Source organism: Eulemur rufifrons, chromosome 8 (assembly GCF_041146395.1).
Source record: "Eulemur rufifrons isolate Redbay chromosome 8, OSU_ERuf_1, whole genome shotgun sequence".
NCBI lineage: Eukaryota > Metazoa > Chordata > Mammalia > Primates > Lemuridae > Eulemur > Eulemur rufifrons.
In genome coordinates, this window is record NC_090990.1 from 73,783,555 (window position 1) to 73,810,565 (window position 27,011).

At 38.3% G+C, this 27,011-nt stretch overlaps 1 protein-coding gene across 3 annotated transcripts in view; it reads left to right on the forward strand.

The window, feature by feature from the left end:
• The first annotated feature begins 12,105 nt into the window (after positions 1–12,105).
• Positions 12,106–27,011, forward strand: part of FNBP1L (formin binding protein 1 like) — a 102,251-nt gene continuing 87,345 nt past the window's right edge. For all 3 annotated transcript variants that reach the window (XM_069478227.1, XM_069478229.1, XM_069478228.1), the window contains exon 1: positions 12,106–12,320. In XM_069478227.1, coding sequence (XP_069334328.1) covers positions 12,297–12,320 — 24 coding nt within the window. In that variant the 5' untranslated portion in view covers positions 12,106–12,296. The remainder of the gene's footprint in view (positions 12,321–27,011) is intronic.

Genomic DNA, 27,011 nt, shown 5'->3' on the forward strand with positions numbered 1-27,011 from the left:
TTGTAGTAGATTACTACTCAGAATAAAAAGGAATTAACTGTTTGCACAACAACAACATAGAGGAATTAAAATCACACTGGGTGAAAGGAGCCAGACAATAAAAAGTACATACATTATGAGTCTATTTATATAAAAATTCTAGAAGAGGCAAACTTATCTACAGATCAAAAGCAAATCAGCAGCTGCATGGGGACAGAGTGGGGTGGGAGAGTGGGGTGGGAGAGTGGGGTGGGAGAGGTAGGTTTGGATTACAAAGAGTTATGAGGGCATTTTGGGGGGTGATGGATATGTTCATTATCTTTATTTTTGTGATGGTTTCATGAGTATATACGTATATACTTTTAATATGTGCAGTTTATTATATGTTAATTATACCTCAATAAAGCTGTTAATACAAAGGAAAAACAACTAACTGGTTCTCTTTGGATTAAATATAAGAGGTTGGAGCATTTTGCTGGAGGATGAAACTATATTTCATCTTGGCTACTTGGTAAGCAAACTGGATTTGGTGGGGGCAGGGTGCTAAAAGAAATACACCCAAAGCTTCCTCTTTTCCTATTTTCTCTTCATTTTTCTGTTTTCTATAGATGTTGCTAAAAGATACCAAAAAGTTGCTAGTTGTCGTAAATATGTTTTTAGAGAGCTCTGCCTAGAAAAATTCCTCTTTACTTTAAAACATATCTAGTTAAAGATTGAGGCTGAAAAGTACTTATTCTCACCTAAGAATGTTCCACTGTTCCTTTTTAGTTGTAGATTTTATCACAATGCATGTAACTTCTAGGTCAGACTAGCAACATGCCACACAGGTCTCTGCTTTTAAAATCCCACTGAAAAACTAAGGTCTAGGTAAAATGCTTTAAGCAGCACATTAATCCAGTGCTTTGACTGAGCATTGCTTATATTCAAGGAATTGAATTACACCTATTAAGTATTACTCCTTTTTGCACTTTCATGGTAACAGAACTATGTATTGTGCTGCTGCCTGATATTTGCTGTACAAGTGGGCTGTAATCTGAAAGGACTATAAAGTATGGTCAAGAGAAAGAATACAAATTACAATAGGGTCATGAACTTTTTACGCAAAGAAATAAAAATTCTGCTTTATTTAAGATTTAACAATCCTAATTGAATATCATAATATTTATGTCATGTCCTAGTATTTAAACTGTGTGCAGATGATAAATTCTACTGAAAAGCAGTCCTGTAAATTACAGCAAAGTCAATGTCCTTTGGCTAGCTTCAGGGACAGGTTGTTTACTTCCGTATAGTACAGCATTCTTGCCATTAGATGGCAGCCAAAACTAACCCAAGGTTTAAACTCCCCTACTTCACGTTTAATAAAGATTTGCAAGGGTGTAACATATGTTATTCGGCGACATATTTATAAAAAGTTCTGTGAAAATCTAAAGACATTGTAAGTGATCTAAAATCCCTTTTGGAAACTAGAGTCATTTTTAAAAGGTAAAGAAGTACCCCAAAGAGATCAGGTTTTAAAAAAAATATACACTTTCTGAAAAATTCAAGTATAACATATACGCAGTGAAATGCAGAAGGCACCACCAGTTTGAAGTATCATCACAAAATGAAAACACCTGTATAAGTGTCACTCAGATAAAAGGTAGTACTACTAGCATCTCAGAAGACCCCCCCCTTGTGCTCCCTCCTAATCATTACCCTTTCCCTTTTCTCCTGAGAGAACTGTTATCCTGACTTCTAACGTTATAATTTAGGTTTTCCTGTTTTGAAAAATTTTATAAATATAATTATGTATTGCATATTCTCCACGTCCAGCTTCTTTTAGTCAATATTTTTGGTTTTTTTTTTTTTTTTTGCTTATAATTATATTTCATTCTTTTTTCTTTGTAGTTAACATATTTTATGAATATATCACTATTTATCCATTCTACTTTTTCTTTTTTTTTTTTCTTTATATATATTTGAGACAGAGTGTCACTCTGTTGCCCGGGCTAGAGTGCAGTGGCATCAAACCACAGCCTCAAACTCCTGGGCTCAAATAATCCTCCTGCCTCAGCTTCCCAAGTCGGTGGGACTGTAAAAAACGCCCAGCTAATTTTTCTATTTTTTTATAGAGAAGGGGAGGGGAAATCTCATTCTTATTTAGGCTGGTCTTGAACTCCTGGCCTCAAGCTACTCTCCTGCCTTGGCCTTCCAGAGTGCTAGGATTACAGGCGTGAGCCACCAAGCCCAGGCTTCCATTCTACTATTGAAGGAAATTTGGGTTGTTTTCAGAATTTAGCTATCATGAATAATTGTTGCTCTGAACATCCTTTTATGTGCCTTTGGTGCATGTAAGAATATATTGCTTTTGAGTATAAACCTAGAAGTAGAATTTTTGGGTCATATAGTATTTAATATTGCCAAATAGTTCTTCAAAGTTGTATTATTGCACACTTCCACCAGCAGTGTGTAAGAATTTCCATTGTTCCACATCTTCACTGACACTTGGTATTGTCAATCTTTTAAGTTTTACCCATTCTGATAGACGTGTAGCAATACTTCAGTGGGGTTTTAATGTGTATTTTTCTGATATCTAGTAAGATTAAATACTTTTTAATATATTTGTTGATTACTTGAATATTTTTAAGTAAGTGATGATTCATGTATTTTGCCAAATTTCTACCATGTGGTCTATCTTATTGTTTTGTAGGATTTTTAATATAGTCTAGATATTAGTCCTTTGTTGGGTATATAGATTGCTAATATATTCTCCCATTCTGAGCTTGTCTTTTCATTCTCTTATAAGCAATTTTTGACAAATTTTAATTTATTTTATCAATTTTATTCTTTATGGTTAGTTAATGGTTTTTGTACCTTTTTTAAAAAACTCTCTGCCTACACCAATCATGAAGATATTCTTGTATTGGTATGTTCTAAAAGCTTCACTGTGCTAACTGTGAAACTGTGTATTTTCATAGTTTGATCTAAAATCTGCCTGGAATTTAATTCTGTGTATTATATGAAATAGGGGTAATGATTCATTTTTTCCTATAAGGATAGCTAGCCAATCCAGCACTATTTGTTAGAGACTACAGCTTTCATACTCTGCGGTGCTAAAATGGGTATTTATGTTCAGATTTTTGAAAGCTGTATCTACTTTGCATAGAGCAGAGCATCTTCATGGTTAGCAAAAGTTCATTATTAGTAGAGGTTTTCTGAAAAAAAAAATGCCATCAAATAACCCCATTAAGATCCTTTGATGTTTAGACAGTTGCATGGTTTTGACAGAACCTGAACACATTTGGTTAGAATAGAGTATCATTTCATCATTATCCAAAATGTATTGTATTTTCTGGGGAGATTAAAACTGTCCTTTCTTGGGGAAATTTAAATCAAAGATAAACAATTTGCTTGAAGTGAAGTAGATTATATAGGCTTAGAAATGATGCTGCAGACACTTTAGAATCAACTAATCAACCTCAAAGATTGTATTAATCTGCTTTGTGACTGACCTGATCCAAACCTTTGATGATATTACGATCTAGCTGGGGAACATCAACACATTATTAACCTTCTGGAATTTTAAATGTTTTATCAAAATGGGGGGTGGGCAGGTAGGGGGTAGGTGGGTGGGTGGGTCTTGCTATTGCTCAGGCTGGTCTTACACTCCTGGCCTCAAGTGATTCTCCTGCCTTGGCCTTCCAAAGTGCTTGGATTAGAGGCATGAGCCACTGTACCTGGTCTCCATTCCTGTGTTTCATAGTGGGCTTGGTAAAGGATGAATAAACCAGCCATGAATCCTATTCCAAGATATTTAAAAATAAGATTTGTAGTTTTAGCATCATGGAACACTTCTTCGAGTCCCATCATATGTGGGATGAATCTTTGAGAACTGTAAGAGTTAAACAGATGGTGGCCGGGCGTGGTGGCTCATGCCTGTAATCCTAGCATTCTGGGAGGCCGAGGCAGGCAGATCGTTTGAGCTCAGGAGTTCTAGACCAGCCTGAGCAAGAGCGAGACACCGTCTCTACTAAAAATAGAAAGAAACTATATGGACAGCTAAAAATATATATAGAAAAATTAGCCAGGCATGGTGGCGCATGCCTGTAGTCCCAGCTACTCAGGAGGCTGAGGCAGGAGGATCGCTTAAGCCCAGGAGTTTGAGGTTGCTGTGAGCTAGGCTGATACCACGGCACTCTAGCCCGGCGAACAGAGTGACACTCTGTCTCAAAACAAAACAAAACAAAAAAAGAGTTAAACAGATGGAGAGGAACACATGCACAGCGGCGTGAGAGAGTACCCAGGCAGTCACAAAACTATGTGTAGTGAGTATGTCTGCAGTTTAGGAACAATGGGAGGGAGTAGTAGGAAATAGGCAGAGAGGTAGGTAGAGGCCATAGCATGAAGGTTGACATGCTAGAGAAAACACAAAAGTCACAATTTTGTAATGTGTCTTTTTATTAAAAAATGCCATCTTAAGGATTTTACGGTGACCACCCTGGATCCTTTTAACTAACAAAAGATTTAGGATTATCAGGGAGATTTTGGACCACCATATGACAAAGAATAAGTGAAATGCCTATAATGACTTCAGAAATTACCCAATTTGGAGGCTAAGGAAGGGTCTCCAAGGATCCCCAGGACTACTTTCAATGGAAGAACACTAGACACTATTTTTTAGGACACACATTCATAGCAGTGTCCAAGATTGGTTTTGTGAATGAAATCAAATGTACTGCACAAATTGTGGTGTAGTCATGTAATTTGGGGCATTCCTTTCATCTGGACACAAGGGACCAGAAATAGAACAGAAAGAAAAGGTAATAACAATTTATTTTTTCCTCAGGCTGTACGTTTGCCTGTGAAGAAATTCTTTCCTGCCAATTTTGCTGAAATGGAAAGAAGTATGGGTAAAGAAGAGCCACTACTGTTTCAGGTTGACTCCAGGAGAATGTTCTAGGTAGGGTTCCAGCATACTCAGCTGGAGGCATGTTTTCTCTTTGCAGATTTAATCCTGAAGTATTGTAGCCACTCCTTGAACCTGGAATGACATTTGCTGAGTAATAGTTAAGATGAAGTAAATTGTGAACAGGTGAGGTATCTCCTTGAAGCAGGCTGGGCAAATTCCTATGACGCAGAACACTAGAAAGAGTTTCGGGAGTGGCAGTTCCTGTAACTTCTGGGCCCACCCACTAGAAGTGCAGAAAAGGCAGATTGCTTAATGGGATAAGCAAATGCTCAATTACCCTTTGGTGTAATCTGGTGGCCAAAAACATCAATTAGGAGTCCACTTTCTTAAGCCTTCAACTTAAACACTGAGCAGTTTCTTGTCTCACCACCCCCTGAGTGGGGAGTTGTTTGACTCACACCTCACGAGTTCTAAACAGAACCTCTCCAGCCTAGCTTGAAGTGAGTCATTCCTTTTCTGGGTCTTTCCTGGGAGATATAGGGGAATGTGGGATATATGTATTTGTGTTTGTTGTTTTTTGACAAATGCCACAGAGCAATGTGCATGATTTTGATGTATAATCAAAATACACTGTGGAGTTAAAAAAAAAAAATACAAACATTATAGTCCCACCACTGCAAATTTAGAAATTCAAATTAATAGGCCTAGGTGAGGCCTGGGCACTGTTTGTTTTTTTTTCTTTTAAATAATCTTAAACTCTTTTTAAATAGATAAAATATGGATATTATAATAAAATCAAATGGTACAAAATAAAAGTAGTGAAAAGTAGGGCTTTATCTCACTCTAGTCTCCTAGTTTTCCTGTCCAGAGGTAACTACTACCTCCAGATTATTGTGTGTCATTCTAGAGGTATTCTGTGCATATAAACAGATAGTTAAAAGTTTCCCCCTCTTTTAAACAGAAGTGATAGCATCCTTTACCACTGTTCTGAACCTTGTCAGGCACAAATTTTTTAAAAGCTCTCCAAGAGATTTTGACACAAGCTTTTAAGAGGCGCTGATAAAAGCTATGCCTCTGTTCCCTGCCCACACCCCACCCACCCCAAAAGCTACAGACACATCAATTAAAAATCTTTTACATCTAATTTCATGTATTCAGCAGCTCCCTCAAATCCATGATATTAATTTATCTGGTTAAGACTCTCTAACCTACAGTGTTTAATGTAAGAAGATTTAGTGTTGCCAGATAAAATACAGGATGTCCAGTTAAATTTGAATGGCAGATAGACAATAAATAATTTTTTAGTATAAATATATCCCATGCAGTATTTGCAATATCTGGAATTCAGACTTAACTGGGAGTCCTATATTTTTATTTGCTAAATCTGGCAAGCCTACTGAAAATTTTGACTCTTTGGAAGTTATTCCATCCACCTGATGCTCTGTAGAATGCCCTCTATTAGAGATGACCTAGGTTACAATTATAGGATCAGGCCCTTTAAGTTAAAGACAGATACTCTGAGTTTAGCCAGAAATTGTATATCTGTTGGCTTATTTCAAAATTAAGTGGCTTTGGAGCTGGATGCAATAGCTCACACCTGTAATCCTAGCACCTTGGATTGCTTGAAGCCAGGATTTCGAGATCAGCCTGGGCAATATAACGAGACTCCTGTCTTTTAAAAGAAAAAAGAAAAAAAAAACTAGCCAGGCGTGGTGGCGCACACCTGTAGTCTTGGAGGCTGAGGCAGGAGGATTGCTTGAGTCCAGGAGATTGTGGCACTGCACTCCAGACTGGGAGACAGAGCAAGATTCCATCTGAAAAAAAAAAAAAAAAAAAAAAAAAAGTGGCTTTAACTTGCTATGTTCTGTCTCATGGGATATAGCTATATTGTTACGGTGAAGTGGTCACTGAAATAAAAAATACTTTAAATGTACACATAGTAGATTATTTTACTTTCAAAGAACTTAAAATAGCTAAAGTCTGAGCCATTTTGGTCTTTAGAAAGAACACTAAAACCTTAGCTAACTGGATTTGGACAAGGATAAAGAGAACCAGCCTTAGAGGTAAGTTTTCATTATTGATTATTTAAATCATCTTATCAAAAAAAATTTATTAAGCATTTACTTAAGTGGTATAAAATTCTGACACAGAAGAGGTAAAATTATAATTTATGATATTTTAAGTAAATCAATAACATGTTATAATAAATATCAAATGACAGAGTTATAAATGTTAGAATTCTAATATGAAGAAAGTGGAAGCAAGGATTACCATAATAGGGATGATTCTGTTAGAGGAGATGAAAAAAGGTTACAATCCTGTTTGACCCTGAGTATCCCAGATACATCAGAATGGACTCAATAAAATTAAAGTTTTTCATTCCATTTTGGAATTTTTCTCCCTTAATAGCGAAGGTACATTTTCATTTCCTTCACTTTTGATCTTCATAGGATTATATAGTGGTATGCTGATGTTTAATAATCAGCTCTCCAGAGGAAAAAAGCCGTGATTTGTAGCATTTGCCAGTTTCTATGGTGTAAATATTCTCACCATGACTGATATCAAGCTAATATTTTTAAAAATCTGTTTGCAAAATCCTGAAAATTTAATTGGCTCTTTTCTCTCTCTCTCTCTCTCTCTCTCTCTCTCTCTCTCTGTTGTCTGGGCTAGTGTGCTTTGGCATCAGCCTAGCTCACAGCAACCTCAAACTCCTGGGCTCAAGCGATCCTCCTGCCTCGGCTTCCCAGAGTGCTAGGATTATAGGCATGAGCCATCAAGCCTGGCCACAATTGGCTCTTGTGAACCTGTACAAACTGATTTATTTCTCTATGTTTACATGGTGCACCTGACTGGATTTCATAAAAAGAAAATAAAGAACTATGTGTTCTCTTTGTTAACTGATGTTCATATCTTGAAATTTGTCAACCCAGGCCAAAACTCCCAAACAAACAAATAAACAAAAATCCAACAAGAAAAAAAGATGGGAATACTTTAAGAATTTAATTAGTGCAATTTTGAATGGGTTTGGGGAGGTACAATAAACATTTGAAGAAATCTCTAACTTTTTTCTTACCAAGTCTCCTGCTCTGAAGAGAATGTAATCTAAATAAATACTTAAATGTTTTTAAAATTTCACAGTTCTATCATAACACAGTGGGAAAGAACCAACCATCATAGAAAAGTGCAAATGTTACCTCTTTAAACACATCTATTTCATTTGATTTATGTAGAATTTTCTTTTTCTTTTTTGCAAATTTCATTAGAGCAATTACATGAAATGCTTTAATTGGATTCAACAATGGCGAGTAGAATCCCAAAAGACATAAAATAGTAGGTGGTCTTTCCTTCCTTCCTCCTTTCTTCTTCCTTTCTCTTTCTCTCTTTTTCTTCAGTGAGCCATCTTTAACTATGCCCTTGAAGTTTTGGACTTCTTCCAATTCTTGGTTAGGAAAACTGGCAGTATGGAAAGTAGTGATGACTATTAACTAGCCAGTCCCATTCTTCATTTGGCTGGCATAGAATCAGCATGCTAGTGTGATCCCATTTCTGGTGTGGTGCTTCATTTGAAGCATTAAATAAAGGTGCCAAGTACATGGCCTTTGATATTCTTCCTAATGTAGGTTTAGCTTGATTGTTCTGGCCTACCAAGTTAGATAATAATTTTTCTTCCTGGACACTGTAAAGTTTTAATTTTAAGACATAGTCTTAAGATTTTTAAATGACAAGAAAGGAATTGCTATTGTTTATGCTGGGGACTGTTTCCTTTTGGTGGTGAAAATTCTATATGATTGGTAAACATTGAGGGATAGGACATTGACACATACCTGCTAAGGAAAGCTTCCCACATCCCAGATATTAAGTTGATCTAAAGCTTTATTTTTTCCTTGGAACAACTTTCCAAAAAGTGCTTAAGACATTACTAATTTTATATATGGAATAAACTTTTGCAGTAATTTAATTTGTTTACAAAAATTTAATTATAAGACAAGGCATTGATTTATGGTTGGAAGTTATATCTGGACTAGTAAATTATTATATATCCCCGAGTTTCACATTCTAAATTAATAAAGGAATTCATGCAGGGAAAATTTGAAACTGGAAAGGGCATTAGCTAAATGTTTATAACTTAAATTATAAAATGGATTTGCATTTGAATTACTACATGATAATAGTAATAATTCAATAATAACGCAAAAGAGAATATAACACTTTGGCCAGGTGCAGTGGCCCACACCTGTATTCCCCTTCCAAATGCTGACATTTGGAAGGACAAGGTAGTAGGATTGCTTGAGGCTGGTCAACATAGGGAGACCTCATCTTTACAAAAAATTAAAAAATTAGCCGGGAGTGGTGGTGTGCCCCTGTAGTCCCAGCTAGTCCGAAGGCTGAGGTGGGAGGATCTCTTCAGCCCAGGAGTTCAAGGTTGCACTGAGCTATGATGGCACTATTGCATGCTAGCCTGTGTGACAAAGTGAGACCTTGTCTCAAACAAACAAAAATGTAACACTTCAATGGCTTATCATAGACTAGAGTTTAACCATATGCCCGAAGAGAAAATGTATTCAAAAAGAGTTATTTTCCATAATTAATAAAAAGATACAGCATAATAATTGTTTAAATTGCTAAAGAGCCTATGTGTAATTTAAGCCCTTTCAAGTTTACTCACTAGGGAGGTGCCATTGTATGTAGAGAAAGTAAAATAATATTATGTCTTTGATTCTTTCTTGTTGTTGATTACCTTGTAAAATATGTAATATGAAATAGAAACTACACAGTGATTGCCAAAATAGATCAAGTACCAAAAAAGTATAAGACAATTGGTTTGACAGATTTATTATTGAATCATTATTTAATGATTCAAATTATGATGGGGGTAGTGTTTGGAATAAATTAATAATAGATACCTATTAAACTAAAGAAATATTTCTTTCAAGATTCTGAAAGTTATCTTTCTTAGAGATAAAAATGGTGTGTTTGAATTGCTTACAAAATGCCTTGTCATGGGTCCATAGAGAATAAATCATATACAAAAATAATTTACTACCCAAATGATTCTGATTATGGGAAAAATCATAAACAGCCTTATAAATTGCCATGATGATAATGGTCATATGTGTATATGACTATATATGTGTGTGTAAAACATCTCTGGATATTTGTTGGCTAAAATGTCTCTATGCTATTTTAGAGAAGATTTGTTATAAAAAGGGATACTTTGAAATCTGATTTATCTTTATCATAGTTTTCACTTTTTAATCATTTTTGCTTAAAGACTTTGAAGTACATAGTGAATTTTAACATCATGAAAGAATTTTATAAATTATAAATAATTCTTTAAAAGAGATTATCAATTTAAGTTGGTCACATGAATTATATTTAAAATTTTATAGTAATGGAGGATAATTTATCTAAATTTGAATATTAAACTTGATGCCCCCAAATCTAGCTTTTTGAAGAGAAATGAATTGTTTTAAATGTGGAGTTCTGTTCAGAAACCTGAGAAGAAGAAAAATGCTCATCTAGGAGATAAGAGTTCATGTTCTATTGGCGAATTATGTAAACAGTATGGTTGGGGATAATCTTTAATGTGAACAGTAGATTATTTTACTTTCAAAAGAGAAAGTATGTAATTTAGTTTTAAATTATGCTCCATGGGTCTTAATTTGTATGATAATACATAGATACAATAAATCTTAGTATTGGAATGGTTCTAAATAATGAGACATTTATTTAATAAATATATTTTCTATTAATATTACTAATTAATGCTACTTGTAATTGCTAAATTTCTCACATTCAGGGAGTAATACGGAGAGGAGAGGTGGTTAGTAATGTTAGTTGACATAAATAACCTTAAAGGAATTCTATTTCAAATAGAGGCAGTATTGAAAAATACTAGAAAGAGAAAGTGTTGTTCAGCCAATGCTTCATAGCCTTTTCACTGCATGGTACACGTAAGCATTTAAAAATTGGCTATATTCCACTTGGGAGAGGGTATTTATATTTCAAACTGGATGCAGAGAAGGGCAGCAAGAGTGGTGGCGGGACTGTCAGGAAAGCCCATGCTATTTGCCTCAACCCCAAAAGAGAGCGCAGCTGGGCAAGGACAAGGATTGAAGCGGAAGAAGTTGGGACACCTGTGCAGGCCGTGTGGGGGAGGAGTTTCAAGTGCTGACACAGAACCTGTTGGGAGAACTTGAGGCATCCATGACACACTGAGGAACACTCTACTAGTTGACTGGCTTGAAATGTGTGTGTGTTTTAGGAGACAAGCAATTAATACTAAAGCATATGTTAGGGAGTGCTAAGCATGCTTGATACCTAGTAACATTAGCCAAAATTGCCGACAGCCTAACTGTGGAGATAGGCCGGGAAGTAACTCCACAGAGGAAAAAGGAAGTGATGAACCTGCCTCCAGGGTACTCTGAAGTGAAAGACATCTGACGTTCTGAATAGGAAGTTTGCACTACCAGGGAGGGATCTGGCTCCCAACCAACTCCTACCCACACGAGGTACCCATTCCAGAAAGGGGGCAAGCTTAGTTCTTGTCATCTGCAGGTGACAGCTCACATTTGTCCACGTCTTCCATCACGTACCATGGCAACATCCCCAAATGATTATTGGAAGATCTGCCTTTTTTTTTTTTTTTTTTTTTTTATGATTCCCTGACAGAACCTACAGAATCGGGGGCACGTTGCGTTCACATTTGACGTTCAACCTGTACACATTTTAGTGATTCCCAGGAATTGCAATGTGGAAGTGTCAGGCTCGAAATGAGAGCTCATCTTAAGCAACCAGATTTTTAAAAATAAATAAAACACAGCTCTCCTCAATTTAAACCCAAGGATTTGGATGAGGTTTCCTTGTCAGAGTTTCTCCCGAGTGGAGGAGGAAGGAGGAAGAAAAGGCGGGTAACTAGAGTTGCCTCATATAAGAGGGCTCGGGACAGAGAAAGGGTGAGATATATTAATAGGGGGAGTGGGCGTCTTCTGTCTCTTGGAAATAGGGATCCGAGTGGCGGCGGCAGTGGGGCCTTCAAAGCCCAGAGGGACAGACGAGAGGAAACCCGGCCCACGAGAAGGGGCCAGTGGGTGTGGGATACCCACTCGCTAGGGCACCCTGTCGGCCGCGGCCAGGCGAGTGCGGGTCCGCCCCGATCCCAGGGTGCACCGCGCCCGCCCCCTCCCCTCGGCCCCGGCCCCGGCCCCCTCCCTCCCGGCTCCGGGAGGCGGGGACGCGGCGGCGCCTTCTTCAGTCGCGTCTTTCTCACTCACTGGGGAGCCTGGTGGTGGCGGCACCTTTCGAGGCAGAGTCGCAGAGCCGCGAGCCCGCCGGCCAGCCAGTGCGAGGTCGGACAGACTGACGGCAGTGCCGACGGACGGACGGACAGCAGGGCAGCCAGACGGCCGGAGTCGCCTCAAGTTCCGCCATGAGCTGGGGCACGGAGCTGTGGGTAAGTGGGGCGCCCCGCGCGGACCCCGGCCCCTGAGAGGCGCGGGCTGGGCGGGCGCAGCTGACTATCGGTGGCTAGAGCGCGTTGGGCCGTTCTCGCCCCAGCGCTGGCTGAGGGTGGGTGTCCCCTCCTCTTTGTGTGGAGAACCTCTTCCCTCCTCGGCGAGGGGGCCGCTTGTCCCCGCTCCCGCCTCGGTCGCCGCGGTGGGGGTCGGGTAGCGACCTGCAGGCGCCCGCGTCCGTCACAATCCTTTCGCGTTCCTTCTCCCTCCTCCGCCTTCACTTTCCGGACGCCTGGCTTCGCGCCGGGCCGCGCTTCTCTCCCTTTGTATCTCCCCGCCCCGAGGCGGGGGAGGGGGCCCATTGTCCCGAAGGGGCGCTGTTTGCGGGTTAGGAGGGGCCGGCTGTGACCCCCCGCGTCCGGGCGAGGGTCGGTTGGGCTAGGGCGTCGCCGGGCCGGGGCGGCGCTGGGAGCCGGGAGGCGCCACCCGCCGCCTTAGCCCCAGGTAGGGGGAGCCGGGCGGCTTTGTTCGGAGCCCGGCCTCGGGCCAGCCAGGCCCAGCCCACACGCCCATTTCCCTCTCCCTGCCTGTGCTTGGGACGGGCAGAGCTTCGGAGGACTCCGGCTTGGCCACCCCCCAGCTGCAGCCTTTGGGCTGGTGGGTTGGCTTTTGGGACCTGAATTAAATTGAGTGATCGATGAGAAAGCTATAATTTTGCCAAAGGAGCGTACGATTTTCCGATTGCTTTACTTCCTCTTCGGTTCTTTATTCTCACTCGTTCTCTTTCCTTTTCTTGCCTCCTTGCCTTTCTTTGGCGCCGGAGGCTCCAGACAATGCCCAGTGTCTGGCCAAGGTGCAGGTGGAGTGTAATAGGTCGGAGAATTAGCTCCTGATGCCGCTACGAAAGGGTGGAGGTGCGGAGGGCGGTGATTTCTCAGGTGCGGCGGTGGTAACAGGGGGCGTGGGGGCGCTGTCCCGAGAGCAGTCGGGCCTCAGCCACTCCCCTTTTTATTCCACCTGTGCGTATTTTCTGTGCCTTTTGTTTGTGAGAATCTCGTGAAATCACTGCAGAGAAAAGGGAGACATAACTTTTGAGGATGTATGTGAATGATTTGAGTGGGAGTGAAAGCATATCGGTTAACTGAAGGGCAAAATGTTCTTATTTTTCATACCTTACTCACAGATTGGGAATCTTAGAACCGAAAGACTTCAGAGTTCATCTAGTGGTACACCTTCTTAGCTAGCCCGGGAATCTCTCTTGCGACATTCTGGACAAGTGCTTACCCGTCTGTAAGCACACCACCCAAGAGAAAATACCTTAGGAGCCTCTCCATTCCGTTTCTTAGATAGCATTAATTGTTCTTGTATTGAGGAGGATTATATGGGAAATGAATTACGTAAAATTTAACCCTTTTACATTGGTTAGGTTCTCAGGCATTATTGGCTTTGTACACTCTATAATTGATTATAGTGTGTTATCACTGAAAGGAAATTGGTGTAGTTTTATTTTCCATTTTTATAATTACGGAATATTTTTTACCTACTTAAATGACCCATGTTTCGGACGAAGCTAAAATCTAAGCAGAATACTTTGAAAAAGTATACATAGGAAAACAGTGGAGGAATATTGTTTAGATTTAACTCTTAATTTAGATCTAAAAAAATTCACTTTGTATCACTATAGAAAATATTTTTAAAATGAAATATTTTAGTGATGATTAAAATGTGATTTTTAAAGTTTGTTTTTAAAAAATTTAAGAATATAGTATTACATTCAGAAACTATTCCAGTCTTCCTCTGTCTCTTGTAATTTGGTTATTCATTTTCAGCATTTAAATAGTTTCTCAGCAATTTAAAAAGGTAAACAGTAGAAGAGATGGGAATTTCTATTCTAATTAAAAATTGTTTTACCTGAAAAAAGATTTTTAATTTTTCTCTTAACATTTGATATATCTCCATATTTTAAGATTGTTAGTGGTTTGAGGATTTGAGGGAACCATTTGTTACAAACCAAATAATGTAGAATCAACTAATAACAGCTTGATATCTAAACCTTAGATAAGTAGAATTTGGTGTAGAGGACTATTGTTGGGACTGGAAGAAACCTTGGAAAAATTTGATTAGACTGCCTGTTTTTACTGTTTTCAGTTTTGAGTAAGGATATTGTACTTCTAGTGGATTGTAATATAATACCAACACCTATACTGTGCTCTTGCCATTGAGGGATTTGAGACTGGGAAAATTCTGTTGAAATTTTTATTTTAGACATCAGTTCTCATATTTCATGTTTAGGATCACATTACTGTCCCAAAGGTGTAACTATTGAGAATATGTTATTACAAAAAAATGATATGTAGTTAAGCATTCAGACTTATATCTGTTTCTTGTAACAACTGTTGGCATTTTTGTTGCTATTTTAATGCTTTTCAAGTCTTATTTTAAATTTGAGAATAAAAAAATTCAGTAGAACTACTCTAATATGACATTGGGGGGCAGAACTAATAGTGGTAGGCTAAGTGGGTTGTGTCAGACTTTTGTTGTGCAGTTGTGAGGGGATATGAATCAATTGATAATGAATTTGAGCTGTGCTTAAAGGGATTTCTACTGTTCCCAATATTTAAGTAAGATGAATATATACTAGAGTCACAGTTCTGCATTCTGTGTTTTGGGAAATACCAAAGAGAGATGACATTGTCTTCATTTCTTCGGGATGCAAGGTAATTTTATGGTAGGATCTTTGGCATTGCTTATTGTATTGATTTCTTTTCTGTTTTCTTTTTGAGACAGGGTCTCACTCTATTGCTGGGACTAGAATGCATTGGCATCATCCTAGCTCACTGCAACCTCAAACTCATGGCCTCAAGCGATCCTCCTGCCTCAGCCTCCCAAATAGCTGGGACTATAGGTGCATGTCACCATGCCCTGACAATTTTTCTATTTTTTTTGTAGAGGCGGGGTCTCCCTAGTGCTCAGGCTGGATATTCTTTATTACATAGTAAGACGGTTGGATCAGAAAGAGAGCCAAATATGAATTAATGATTTCTGAAAGGACAGATTTTGTAATTATTAGTTCTTTTTACAAATAAGAAAATTAGAGATTGAAGAAATCCTGTGATTAGTCAGTAAGTTTTACTTATTAAGAGATAGCTTTTTAGCTTTTTGGGGACCCAGTTCAGGAAAAACAAACCTGTGTATGGGTTGTATGTGTATAGATATAAAAAAAGTTATACCTGAGCACATCACGTATGATTTACTGAAAAATTTGCTACCCAAGGTAAATGTGACACTATTCTGGGAGTTAGAAGATGGATTTAAATATCTGACTTAATTTATAGGGACATATAAACCTTTTTTTATGCCTTAGTTTCCTGGTCTGTGTAATCTTTGGCTCTTAGTTTTTAGAGTGGATAATTTAAAAGCTGTTTGTTATTTTCATCATATTATTAGGCAAAGACATTTGACAAAGCTTATGATATCTTTTTGGAAGAAATTGAAAAATGTGAGTTGAGTGGTAGATTAGGTGGATTCTTTCTGCAACACCTTTAGTGTTAACCCTTTAATGCTTTGTTATCTTTACTCTCTTAACATTTTTTATAGCCCTTACACTTACGTTGTAAATATACTGGACTATCCTTGAGTGTAGGGACTAGATTAATCTTGGTTTTGTTTTCACTAACCAAAACAATGCCTGTAGGTGATCATGCATGTTTTGCCCAATTGAATTAATAGCATTACCCAGAGTATTGATTACTGATTTAGTATGTGTGTCCTGGAGGAAGTCTTCAGGTTTCTGGAGGCCTTTGTAGGTGATGACAGATTAGGTAATCTAGATAACAGTTCAAGAAAGTCTAAACAAGGTGAAACCAAAATGATAAAGTTAAAAATTTTAGTACTTGGGTTTTAAACATTTTTACAGGTTGAGGAAGAAATGACTTTAAAGGTAGTTCTTGTGAATTTAATTGACTGTTAGCCTGGTGATGTGACTGCCAAAATAATTGGCGAAATCTTAGGCCACATTAGTAGACTTATCTGGAACAAAGGCATTGGGTCTCATTGTAGTCTACTGGTTAACCATATCTGTGATAGTGACTTTGGTTTTACTTCACATTTTTTTAGAGGATACTTGTTTAGAGGAGGTTGACAAAGAAAACTTTAATGTGAACTATGTTACTTTTCCAAAGGCCACAAAACTGCTGTAGGAATTCAGTTTTGTTTAACAAAATACAATAATTATGGCATGTTTATTATACAGGAAGCACTGTGTTATATTTGGTGAGATTTATGAAGGTTGATAATATTGGCCCTGTGCTGACAAAATGCAGAATCACTTTGAGGTCATAATACTTTTCCAGCTCCAAAATGCTTCCCTACATTGTTACCAGTGTCCAGAATGCCCTTTGTTGACCAGTTCCTGTCAACCTCTTCCCTCCAGACTACACATTCTGGCTATTATCTTTCTTATGGGACTACCACCTTATATTATAGTTATTTCTTGTACATTCAAATCTTAGGAAGATTGTCATGGTATGAATACTATATCTTACATTCCCTTTTGTTGGAAGAAACTGTCATGTTCAACATTGTATTACAGATGTTATTGCTAATTGTTAAGGAGGGTGAGAGTTATCAAGGCACCTGTTTATGTCACCATTCCATATGACTTGATAAGGTGGAGGCTGGAGATCTGCCTCTAGTCAAGATCTTTGAATTGCTACTCCTACTCCATTCATTTCCACCCCCCTCCCCTGCCTTTTTCTTAAAATACTCTCTCTCCTTTTCCCAATCTATAAAATATGAGTTTGGCTGGAAACTTAAAAAAAAAAAAAAAACTACGCTATTTTTCCTATTTATCAGCCCCTATTTGTAGACAGAAAATACGGCAAGAGAAGAGTAATGGTTTATAATTACTGAGTACCTTCTGTGTACATCAGCAAGTGTTATTTAATAATCTTCAATCTTTAAAATTTTCAGCTCAATAGCTAAAAAAAAAATTGTTTGGGGGAACATAATCATACAGCATATTAAAAACTGGTAGAAAAGATTATATAAAGGTTTTATTTTATAGAACGAAAAAGCTGTTCTGTATTTCAGTTCAGACCACATATATCTGATATACCAAAAAGCTATAAAAAGAAAGACTGATGCTTGTTCGTTCCACAGATGTTTATTTTATGCCTATTACGGCCTAGGCACTGTGGGGCATACCAAAAGAATCAATTAGATATCTGCATGAGCCTCAAGTAACTCATGTAGGGAAATAATACTTCAGAAGTAACCCTAAAACAAGTAGAAAGTAATACATGGACTTCAGAGCTGTGAAAGATTATGTTTTACTCTAGACATTGTAGGGAAAGCTTTAGGAAGGCTGTGTTATTTGACCTAGGTTTTGGAATAAGAGTTATGCATGTAGGGGTTCCTGAGAAGTACCTAAAGGGCAGAGATCATGTGTTACTCATTGCTTATTCATTGTCTGATTCATTGTTGTATCCTGAGTTATCAGCACACTGCTTGGCATAGACTCTGACACTGGTAGGGTCTTTAATAAATGTTTGCTAGACTGACATGGATATGGTGGTTAGGTTTGACTTGAATTTGAGTGTAGGATGCCTCAAAGTAGTGATCAAGGGAAGGGTAGATTGGGACCGGGCAAAGAGGTTTGTCTGGCTGAATTCTTGATTCATTCTGGTGTGTGTATGTATGTAGTTATGCATTAGTATATAGTTAACTCAGTTTTGAGACTATTTTAAAAATCCACATAAGGAAATCTTAGTTTGTGTTAGTAGAAGGATTCTTGTGTCTGAATCCTTTGGTGGCAGGAGAAGAATACCTCTGGGTTTTAAAAGATGAAAGTTGTATCAATTTTATCACCCCTGCAAGAATATTTGAAGGATGTTGGTTCCTTAAAGGATATGTTATTGATTCTAAATTCAGTTCTGTTTTTAAATATATATTATTACTGCAATTCACTTACACTGTTCTTTTCCTCCCACATCTGTGACTTAATATAATAGGCCCTCTCTATTGGCAAGTTCAGCATCTATGGATTCAACCAACCATGGATTGAAAATATTAAACAACACACCACAGACAAAAATCAATTTAAAATGGATTAAAGACTTAAACATAAGACCTGAAACCGTAAAAATACTAGAAGAAAACTGTGTTAGTCTGTTTTATGTTGCTATAAAGGAATACCTGAGGCTGGGTAATTTATAAAGAAAAGAGGTTTATTTGGCTCACAGTTCTGCAGGCTATACAAGAAGCATGGTGCCAGCATCTGTTTCTTGTGAGGGCTTTAAGGAGCTTCTAGTCAAGGTGGAAGGTGAAAGGGAAGAAGGTATGTCACATGGCAAGAGAAGGAGCAAGAGAGAGGAGAGGAGCCAGACTCTTAAACAACTAGCTTTCATGTGAACTAGTAGAGTGAGAACTCACTCATACTTGGGGTGGGGAAGGGGGAGGCTACCAAGAATAGTTATTCATGAGGAATTTGCCCCCATGACCCAAACACCTCTGACCTCCAACATTGGGGATCAAGTTTCAACATGAGATTTGGAGGGAACAGACATCTAAACTGTATTACATGAGATTGGGCCGGGGGGGGGGGGGGGGGCAGACATCCAAACTATGTTACAAACATAGGGGAAAAGTTCCATGACTTTGGTCTGGGCAAAGATATGACCGCCAAAGCACAGGCAACAAAAACAAAAATAGACAGATGGGATTATATCAAATGAAAAAGCTTTTGTATAGCAAAGGAAACAATCAACAAGACTGAAGAGACAACTTATGGAATGGGAGACTATAAAGTAGTCCCCCCTTATTTTTGGTTTTACTTTCTGTGGTCAACTACAATCCAGAAATATTAAATGAAAAATTCCAGAAATAGACCTTCACATAACTTTTATTACTGTTTATTATTGTTATAATTCTATTTTATTATTATTTTTAACCTCTTACTGTGCCTAATTTAGAAATTAAACTTTGTACGAAAATGTATAGGAAAAAACATAGTATATACCTGTATAGGGTTTGGTACAATCCGAGGTTTTAGGTATGCACTGGGGATCTTGGAATGTACCCCCACAGAGTAGGGGGGACTACTGTATTTGCAAACTATATATCTGATAAGGGGTTAATACCTGAAATATATAAAGAGTTCATACAACTCAATAGGAAGAAAACAACCTAATTAGAAAATGGGCAAAGGACCCGACTATCTGACTATACATTTCTCAAAACAACACATACAAATAGCCAACAAGGGCCGGGCGTGGTGGCTCACGCCTGTAATCCTAGCACTCTGGGAGGCTAAGGTGGGAGGATCGCTTGAGGTCAGGAGTTCGAGACCAGCCTGAGCAAGAGCAAGACTCTGTCTCTACTAAAAATAGAAAGAAATTATCTGGACAACTAAAAATACATATAGAAAAAATTAGCTGCGCATGGTGGCGCATGCCTATAGTCCCACCTACTTGGGAGGCTGAGGCAGAAAGATTGCTTGAGCCCAGGAGTTTGAGGTTGCTGTGAGCTAGGCTGATGCCACAGCACTCTAGCCCAGGCAACAGAGTGAGACTCTGTCTCAAAAAACCCCCCCAGGCCGGGCACGGTGGCTCACGCCTGTAATCCTAGCACTCTGGGAGGCCGAGGTGGGCAGATCGTTTGAGCTCAGGAGTTCGAGACCAGCCTGAGCAAGAGCGAGACCCCATCTCTACTAAAAATAGAAAGAAATTATATGGACAGCTAAAAAAAATATATATAGAAAAAATTAGCCGGGCATGGTGGTACATGCCTGTAGTCCCAGCTGCTCGGGAGGCTGAGACAGGAGGATCGCTTGAGCTCAGGAGTTTGAGGTTGCTGTGAGCTAGGCTAACGCCACGGCACTCACTCTAGCCTGGGCAACAGAGTGAGACTCTGTCTCAAAAAAAAAAAAAAAAAAAAACACCCCAAAACAAAAAAAACAAATAGCCAACAAGTATATGAAAAAACGGTCAACATCACTAACCATTAGGGAAATGCAAATTAAAACCATAATGTGTCACTTCTTGTTAGAATGGCTGTTATAAAAAAGATGAAAGATAAATGTTGGTGAGAATGTGAAGAAAAGGGAACTCGTGTACACTGTTGGTGAGAATGTAAATTAGCATAGTACAGCCATTATGGAAAACATCATGGAGTTTCCTCAAAAAATTAAAAATAGAACTGTCATATATGATTTAGTACTCTCACTGAGTATATATCCAAAGGATATTAAATCATTATATTCAAGAGATAACTACACTCCCACTTTCATTACAACATTACTTCCAATAGCTAAGGTTTGGAACTGCTGTTGTTTGAATATTTGTGTTCCCTCCAAAAGTCATGTTGAAATTTAATCCCCAATATAACAGTACAAGTTGAGTATCCCTTATCTGAAATGTTTTGGACTGGAAATGTTTCAGATTTCAGATTTTTCTGGATTTGGAATATTTGCATTATACTTTTGGGTTGAGCATCCCAAATCTGGAAATCCGAAATCCTCCTTTGAGCATCATGTTGATGCTCTAAAATTTTTGGATTTTGGAGCATTTCAGATTTTTAGATTTGGAATGCTCAATCTGTATTAAGAGGTGGGGTCTTTAGGAGGTAATTAGGCCATGAGGGCTCTGCCTTCATGGATGGGATTAGAGCCCTTATAAAAGGGGCTTGAGGAAGAGGGTTTGCCCCTTCTGTCCCTTTTTGCTCTTTTGCCATGTGAGGACACAACAACAAGGTACCATCTTGGAAGCAGAGAGCAGCCCTCACTAGACATCAGTTCTCCTGGCAACTTGATTTTGGACTTTCTAGTCTCCATAACTGAGGCAAATAAATTTCTGTTATTTACAAATTACCCAGTCTCAGGTATTTTGTTACAGCAGCACAAATGGACTAAGACAGGAATTAAGCCAAATGTCCATCAATGGACGAATACGTAAAATATGGTATATACACACAATAGAATATTTTTCAGCATTTAAAAAGAAAAATTCTGTCTTTGTGACACCATGTTAAGTGAAATTAGCCAGGCACAGAAAGACAAATATCACATGATCTCACATAATATAATACAGAGTGAAGAAAAGTTGAATTTATAGGAACAGAGTGTAAAATGGTGGTTCCCGGAGGCTAGGGCATGGAGGGAGTGGGGAGATGTTTGTCAAAGGACACAAAATTTCAGTTATGTGGGAAGAATAAGTTCAAGATCTGTTATACATTATGGGGATAACAGTTAATATATTGTATGTTTGAAAATTGCTAAGAGTAGATGTACAACATAAATATATACAATTTTTACTTGTCATAGATAAAAAAAGTTTTTGTTTTAAGTTTTTTTACCCTTGGATAATATCTATAACCTCCAAGTTGCTTTTTTTGTTTGTTGGTTTTGGTTTCTATCTTTCATATTAGAGGCTTTCCTTAAATATTTTGTGATCTCAGAACCCTGAAAAGATGTCTATCAAAATTAGGGCATACTGAGCTCTGATATACCATACCAGTATGTTTAGAGTTCGGGCTGTTTGATATTTTTGATCACTCTTAGGGATTTTGCTTGTTAGTTCACCCTGTGGGTATTCAGATTCCCTTCTTCTTTTTTTTTTCCAATCCTATTGTGAAAGCCCAGAAGTTATGCACAGTCTTTCTGAAGTAAAAACCAAGTTAAGATATCAAGGTCACATGTACCATTGTTCTTTGTGGGGTTGGGAGCCACAACTTTCTTTTTCTTTTTCTCTCTCTTTCTTTCTTTCTTTCTTTCTTTCTTTTTTTTTGTAATACGTGCTAATACAAATATTGGTAGTTTGTCTTATTTAACAAGAAATTTGGAAATAGGCTATCACTGGCATTGATTCATGAGCTCATCACTGTCAGAGTCAGCATTTGTGCAGTTGTTTCAGACTTTCCCTCAGTTTTACAAGGTGGTGATTGCAGCTCTTACCATCATGTCCATATTTAAGGTAAAACAAGAGGAAAAAAGGTAGGGGGAGGGAGAACAATATCAGCTACGCCTGCCTCTTTATGAGGAGTGTAAAAGCTTTCTTAGAAACCCCACAACAAAATTCCTCTTCGGTCTCACTGTCTAGAGCTAGGTGCACTGCTGTCCAAACAAAATTAGGTTTCTATTAGAAAGAGAGAAGGGGAATATGTATAGGGTACTCCAAAGCATAGAATATATGGTCTCAGTCTCCAAGGAGTTAGTGATGACTTTGTAGAGAGAAAACATATATGTGGATAGTTGGATAATAATATGGGAGTTAAGAAAAGACTAATATAGATGACAGAGCAGACATTTTAAGAGGAGATGAGGTCTTCAGGGTCCTCACATAGCCCACCATCATTATAAGAGGCCTTTGGTAAAGGGCTTTTATGTCTTAGCTGGAATCTATGGGCCACTTCTTGGTTGCCACACTATGCCATCACCTGCCAGAACGAATGGGTGTTTTGAGCCTGTATCAAGAATTGATGGGCAACATACGGTGAACTTGACCTGACCTGAGATAGATGAGAAGGCACTTCAAGGACTGAGGAAAGAATCCTGAAACAAAAGTCCAGAAGTTTATTTTGTGAATAGAAAGTTTCCCTGGGTGTTGGAAATAAGAAAGATCTCCTGTATTTAACCTGGGTCTCGTAGTCACCTAGATACAGTACCAAGCTATAAATTTGTCTACAGAGAGTAAGAGGCTGTTTATCAGCCTGGGGTTACTGGTACTTGGCTTCTTTTTTTTTTTTTAAACTGATACACTTTATTTTTTAGGATAGTTTTAGATTTACATAGGAATTGAGCAGATAGTACAGAGCTAATAGAGTTCCCATGTTACCCCTGCTCTGGTTTTCTCCTATTATTAATATTTTACATTAGTATAGTACATTTGTTGTAATTAATGACCCAATATTGATATATTATTATTAACTGAAGGCCAAAGTTTATTTAAGTTTCCTTAGTTATTACCTAATGCCCCTTTTCTTTTTTTTTTTTTTTTTTTGAGACAGAGTCTCACTCTGTTGCCCAGGCTAGAGTGAGTGCCGTGGCGTCAGCCTAGCTCACAGCAACCTCAAACTCCTGAGCTCAAGGGATCCTCCTGTCTCAGCCTCCCGAGTAGCTGGGACTACAGGCATGCGCCACCATGCCCGGCTAATTTTTTCTATATATATTTTTAGCTGTCCATATAATTTCTTTCTATTTTTAGTAGAGATGGGGTCTTGCTCTTGCTCAGGCTGGTCTCGAACTCCTGAGCTCAAACGATCCGCCCACCTCGGCCTCCCAGAGTGCTAGGATTACAGGCGTGAGCCACCGCGCCTGGCCTTGCCCCTTTTCTGTTCCATATTACCTTTTTTTTTTTTTTGAGACAGAGTCTCACTCTGTCGCCCTGGGTAGAGTACAGTGGCATCATCGCATCATCATAGCTCACTGCAACTTCAAACTCCTGGGGCTCAAATGATCCTGCCTCAGCCTCCTGAGTAGCCGGGACTACAGGTGCGTGCTACCACACCTGGTTAATTTTTTCTGTTTTTGGTAGAGATGAGGTCTCAGTCTTGCTCAGGTTTGTCTCGAACTCCTGAGCTCAAGCGATCGATCCCCTTGCCTTGGCCTCCCAGAATGCTAGGATTACAGGCGTGAGCCACTGTGCCAGGCCTCCATATTACATTTAGTTGTCGTGTCTCCTTAGGCTCTTGGCAGTGACATTTTCTCAAACTTCCATTGTTTTTGATGACCTTGAGAATTTTGAGGAGTACTGGTCAGGTATATTGTATGATGCTCCTTCTTGAATGTGTACAATGTTTTTCTCATTTATCAGACTGGAGTTATGGGTTTCGGGGAGGAAGACCATGTGCATTTTCATCACATCATTTCAAGGGTATATATTATCAACAGGATTTATCACTATTGATATTGATCTTGGTCGCCTCAATATAAAGTAGTGTTTGTCAGATTTTTCAGCTGTATTCTTTATTCCTCCTCTTTCCATACTGTACTCTTTGGAAGGAAGTCACTGTGTGCATCCCACACTGAAGGAGAGTAGTTGTGTTCCCCTCCTTTAAGATGGAGTTATCCACATAATTTATTTGGAATTCTTCTGCACAGGAGACTTGTCTCTTCTCCCTCATTTATTGATTTATTCAGTCATTTGTTTATGTCAGTATGAACTCATGGATACTTATTTTGTACTTTGGGTTATAATCCAATACTGCTTCATTAGTTTCATTGCTTAGATTGTTTCAGCTTTGGCCATTTGAGCTCTTTCAGTTGGCCCTTGTGCACTTTTAACACACTGCCATCAATGAGGTTTTTTTTTTTTTTTTTTTTTAAAGCATTTCTTTGCTTTCTGGTACTATGAGATGCTCCAGGCTCATCTTGTGTATTTCTTACCCCAGTCCTAGAGTAAGCCATTTCTCTGAAGAGCCCTTGTTTATTTTATCGGATAATGGTATTGGAAACCAAGATCTGAGTGCTAGGTGTCCTTGTTGCTACTGTAGTGTTATTTCTCTTAGGCCCTCTTAGCTTAACAAAAAACTGTATGTTTGTATATTAACCTGTTTATAAGATGCACCTTGACTTACTATGAAGTTAAGTTGAAAAATTGTGAGTCGAACCATTGTAAGCTGGGGACCATCTGTATACCTATTTATAAATATTTCTATATGTAAACGTCTATATCTATATTAAATTAAACCTGAGTTCTTACTGATGTCTCCATGTCTAATCTATTACCACATATGTCCTTCTAGCCTTCCTTCTTGTTTATCTGTAAATTCCTACTCCAACAATATTCTCTAGCCACCATCCATTTGCTTAGTTGTTCATTTTCAGTATACATGTATAGCAGTATAAGAGTTGTTAACTCATATTCCTGTAGGAAAGAGCTTTATCAACTAGAGTACAGTGATTATGTGCAGTTCCAACTCATTTACAAAGTTACTTAGGAACTTACCTTTCCTCCCATTGCTTTCAGTGAGTTTGTTTCATACTTTTGTAAAACAGATTCTCTTACCACAGTCTGCAGTCTTTCCTGGGATCCTCTGACCGCCTAAGGATTTTTAAAAAAAATTGCATACAGTAAGATTCATTCTTTGTGCTATTAAGTTCTGTAGGTTTTGACAAATGTATAATGTCATGTAACATCTTATAGAATAGTATCACTACTTTAAAAATCCTCTGTGACCCACCTCATACCCAGTAGGATGGCTACTATGAAAACAACAGAAAATAACTAGTGTTGGTGAGAATGTGAAGAAATTGGAACCCCTGTGCTGTGGAAAACATTATGGTTCCTCAAAACGGAAACATGGTGGTTCCTCAAAAAATTAAACATATAATCTAACAATTTCACTTCTGAGTATAGACCCAAAAGAATTGAATGCAAGGTCTTGAAGAGATATTTGTATACCCACATTCATGGTAGCATTATTTACAATAGCCAGAAGGTAGAAGCAACCCAGATGTCCACCAACAGATAAATGGATAAGCAAAATGTGGCATATACATACACAAAATATTATTCAGCCTTAAAAAGCAAAGAAATTCAGACTTAAGCTGCAAAACATAGATGAACCTTGAGGACATTATGCTAAGTGAAATTAGCCAGCCACAAAAAGACAATACTGTGTGAGTCCATTTACATGAGGTACTTTGAATAGTCAAAATCAAAGAGAAGAAAGTAGAATGGTGGTTGCCAGGGGCTGGTGGAGGGAGGAATAGGGAAGTATTATTTAGTGGCTGTAGAGTTTCAGTTTTGCAAAATGAAAAGAATTCTAGAGATGGATAGTGGTGATGGTTTTATGACAGTGTGAATATACTTAATATCATGGAATTGTACACTTAAAAATGGCAGAGCTGGGTGCAGTGGCAGGCCTGTAGTCCCAGCTTCTCGGGATGCTAAGGCAGGAGAATCACTTGAGGCCAGGAGTTTGAGGTTGTAGTGCATAATAATTGTGCCTGTGAATAGCTACTACACTTTAGCCTGGGTAACATAGCGAGACCCCATCTCTAAAAAAAAAAAAAAAAAAAAAAAGTAGGTTAAGATGGTAAATTTTATGTTATGTGTATTTTACCACAATAAACCACCTCCCACCCCACCGATTTCCCTCAACTACTGATCTTTTTTCTGTGACTTTATAACCTCAGAAAGAAAGCCAGCACCCATTAGGAGTCACTCCCTATTTCCCCTTGTCCCCCAAATCCAGTCTTGGGAAACTAATAATCTTCCTGTCTCTATAGATTTACCTATTTTAGACATTTCATATGAATGAAATCATACAGTATGTGGTCATTAGTAACAGGCATGTTTCAATTAGCATAATGTTTTCAAGGTTTTCTATGTTGTAACATATATCAGTACTTCATTCTTTTTTATTGCTGAATAATCCCTTCTATGCAAATACCACATTTTATTAATCCATTCATCAGTTGTTGGACATTTCGGTTGTTTACATTTTTGGTTATGAATAGTGCTGCTATAAACATTCATGGACAAATTTTTGTGTGGACATGTTTTTATTTCTCTTGAGTATATACTTAAGAGTAGAATTGTTGAGTCATAAACTGTTTAACTGTTTTAGGAACTTTCAGACTGTTTTACATATTATATTCTCATCAGCAATGTATGAAGATCCTAATTTCTATGTATTGTTGTCAACACTTGATATCATCTGAATTTTTGATTATAGCCATCCATAGTTGA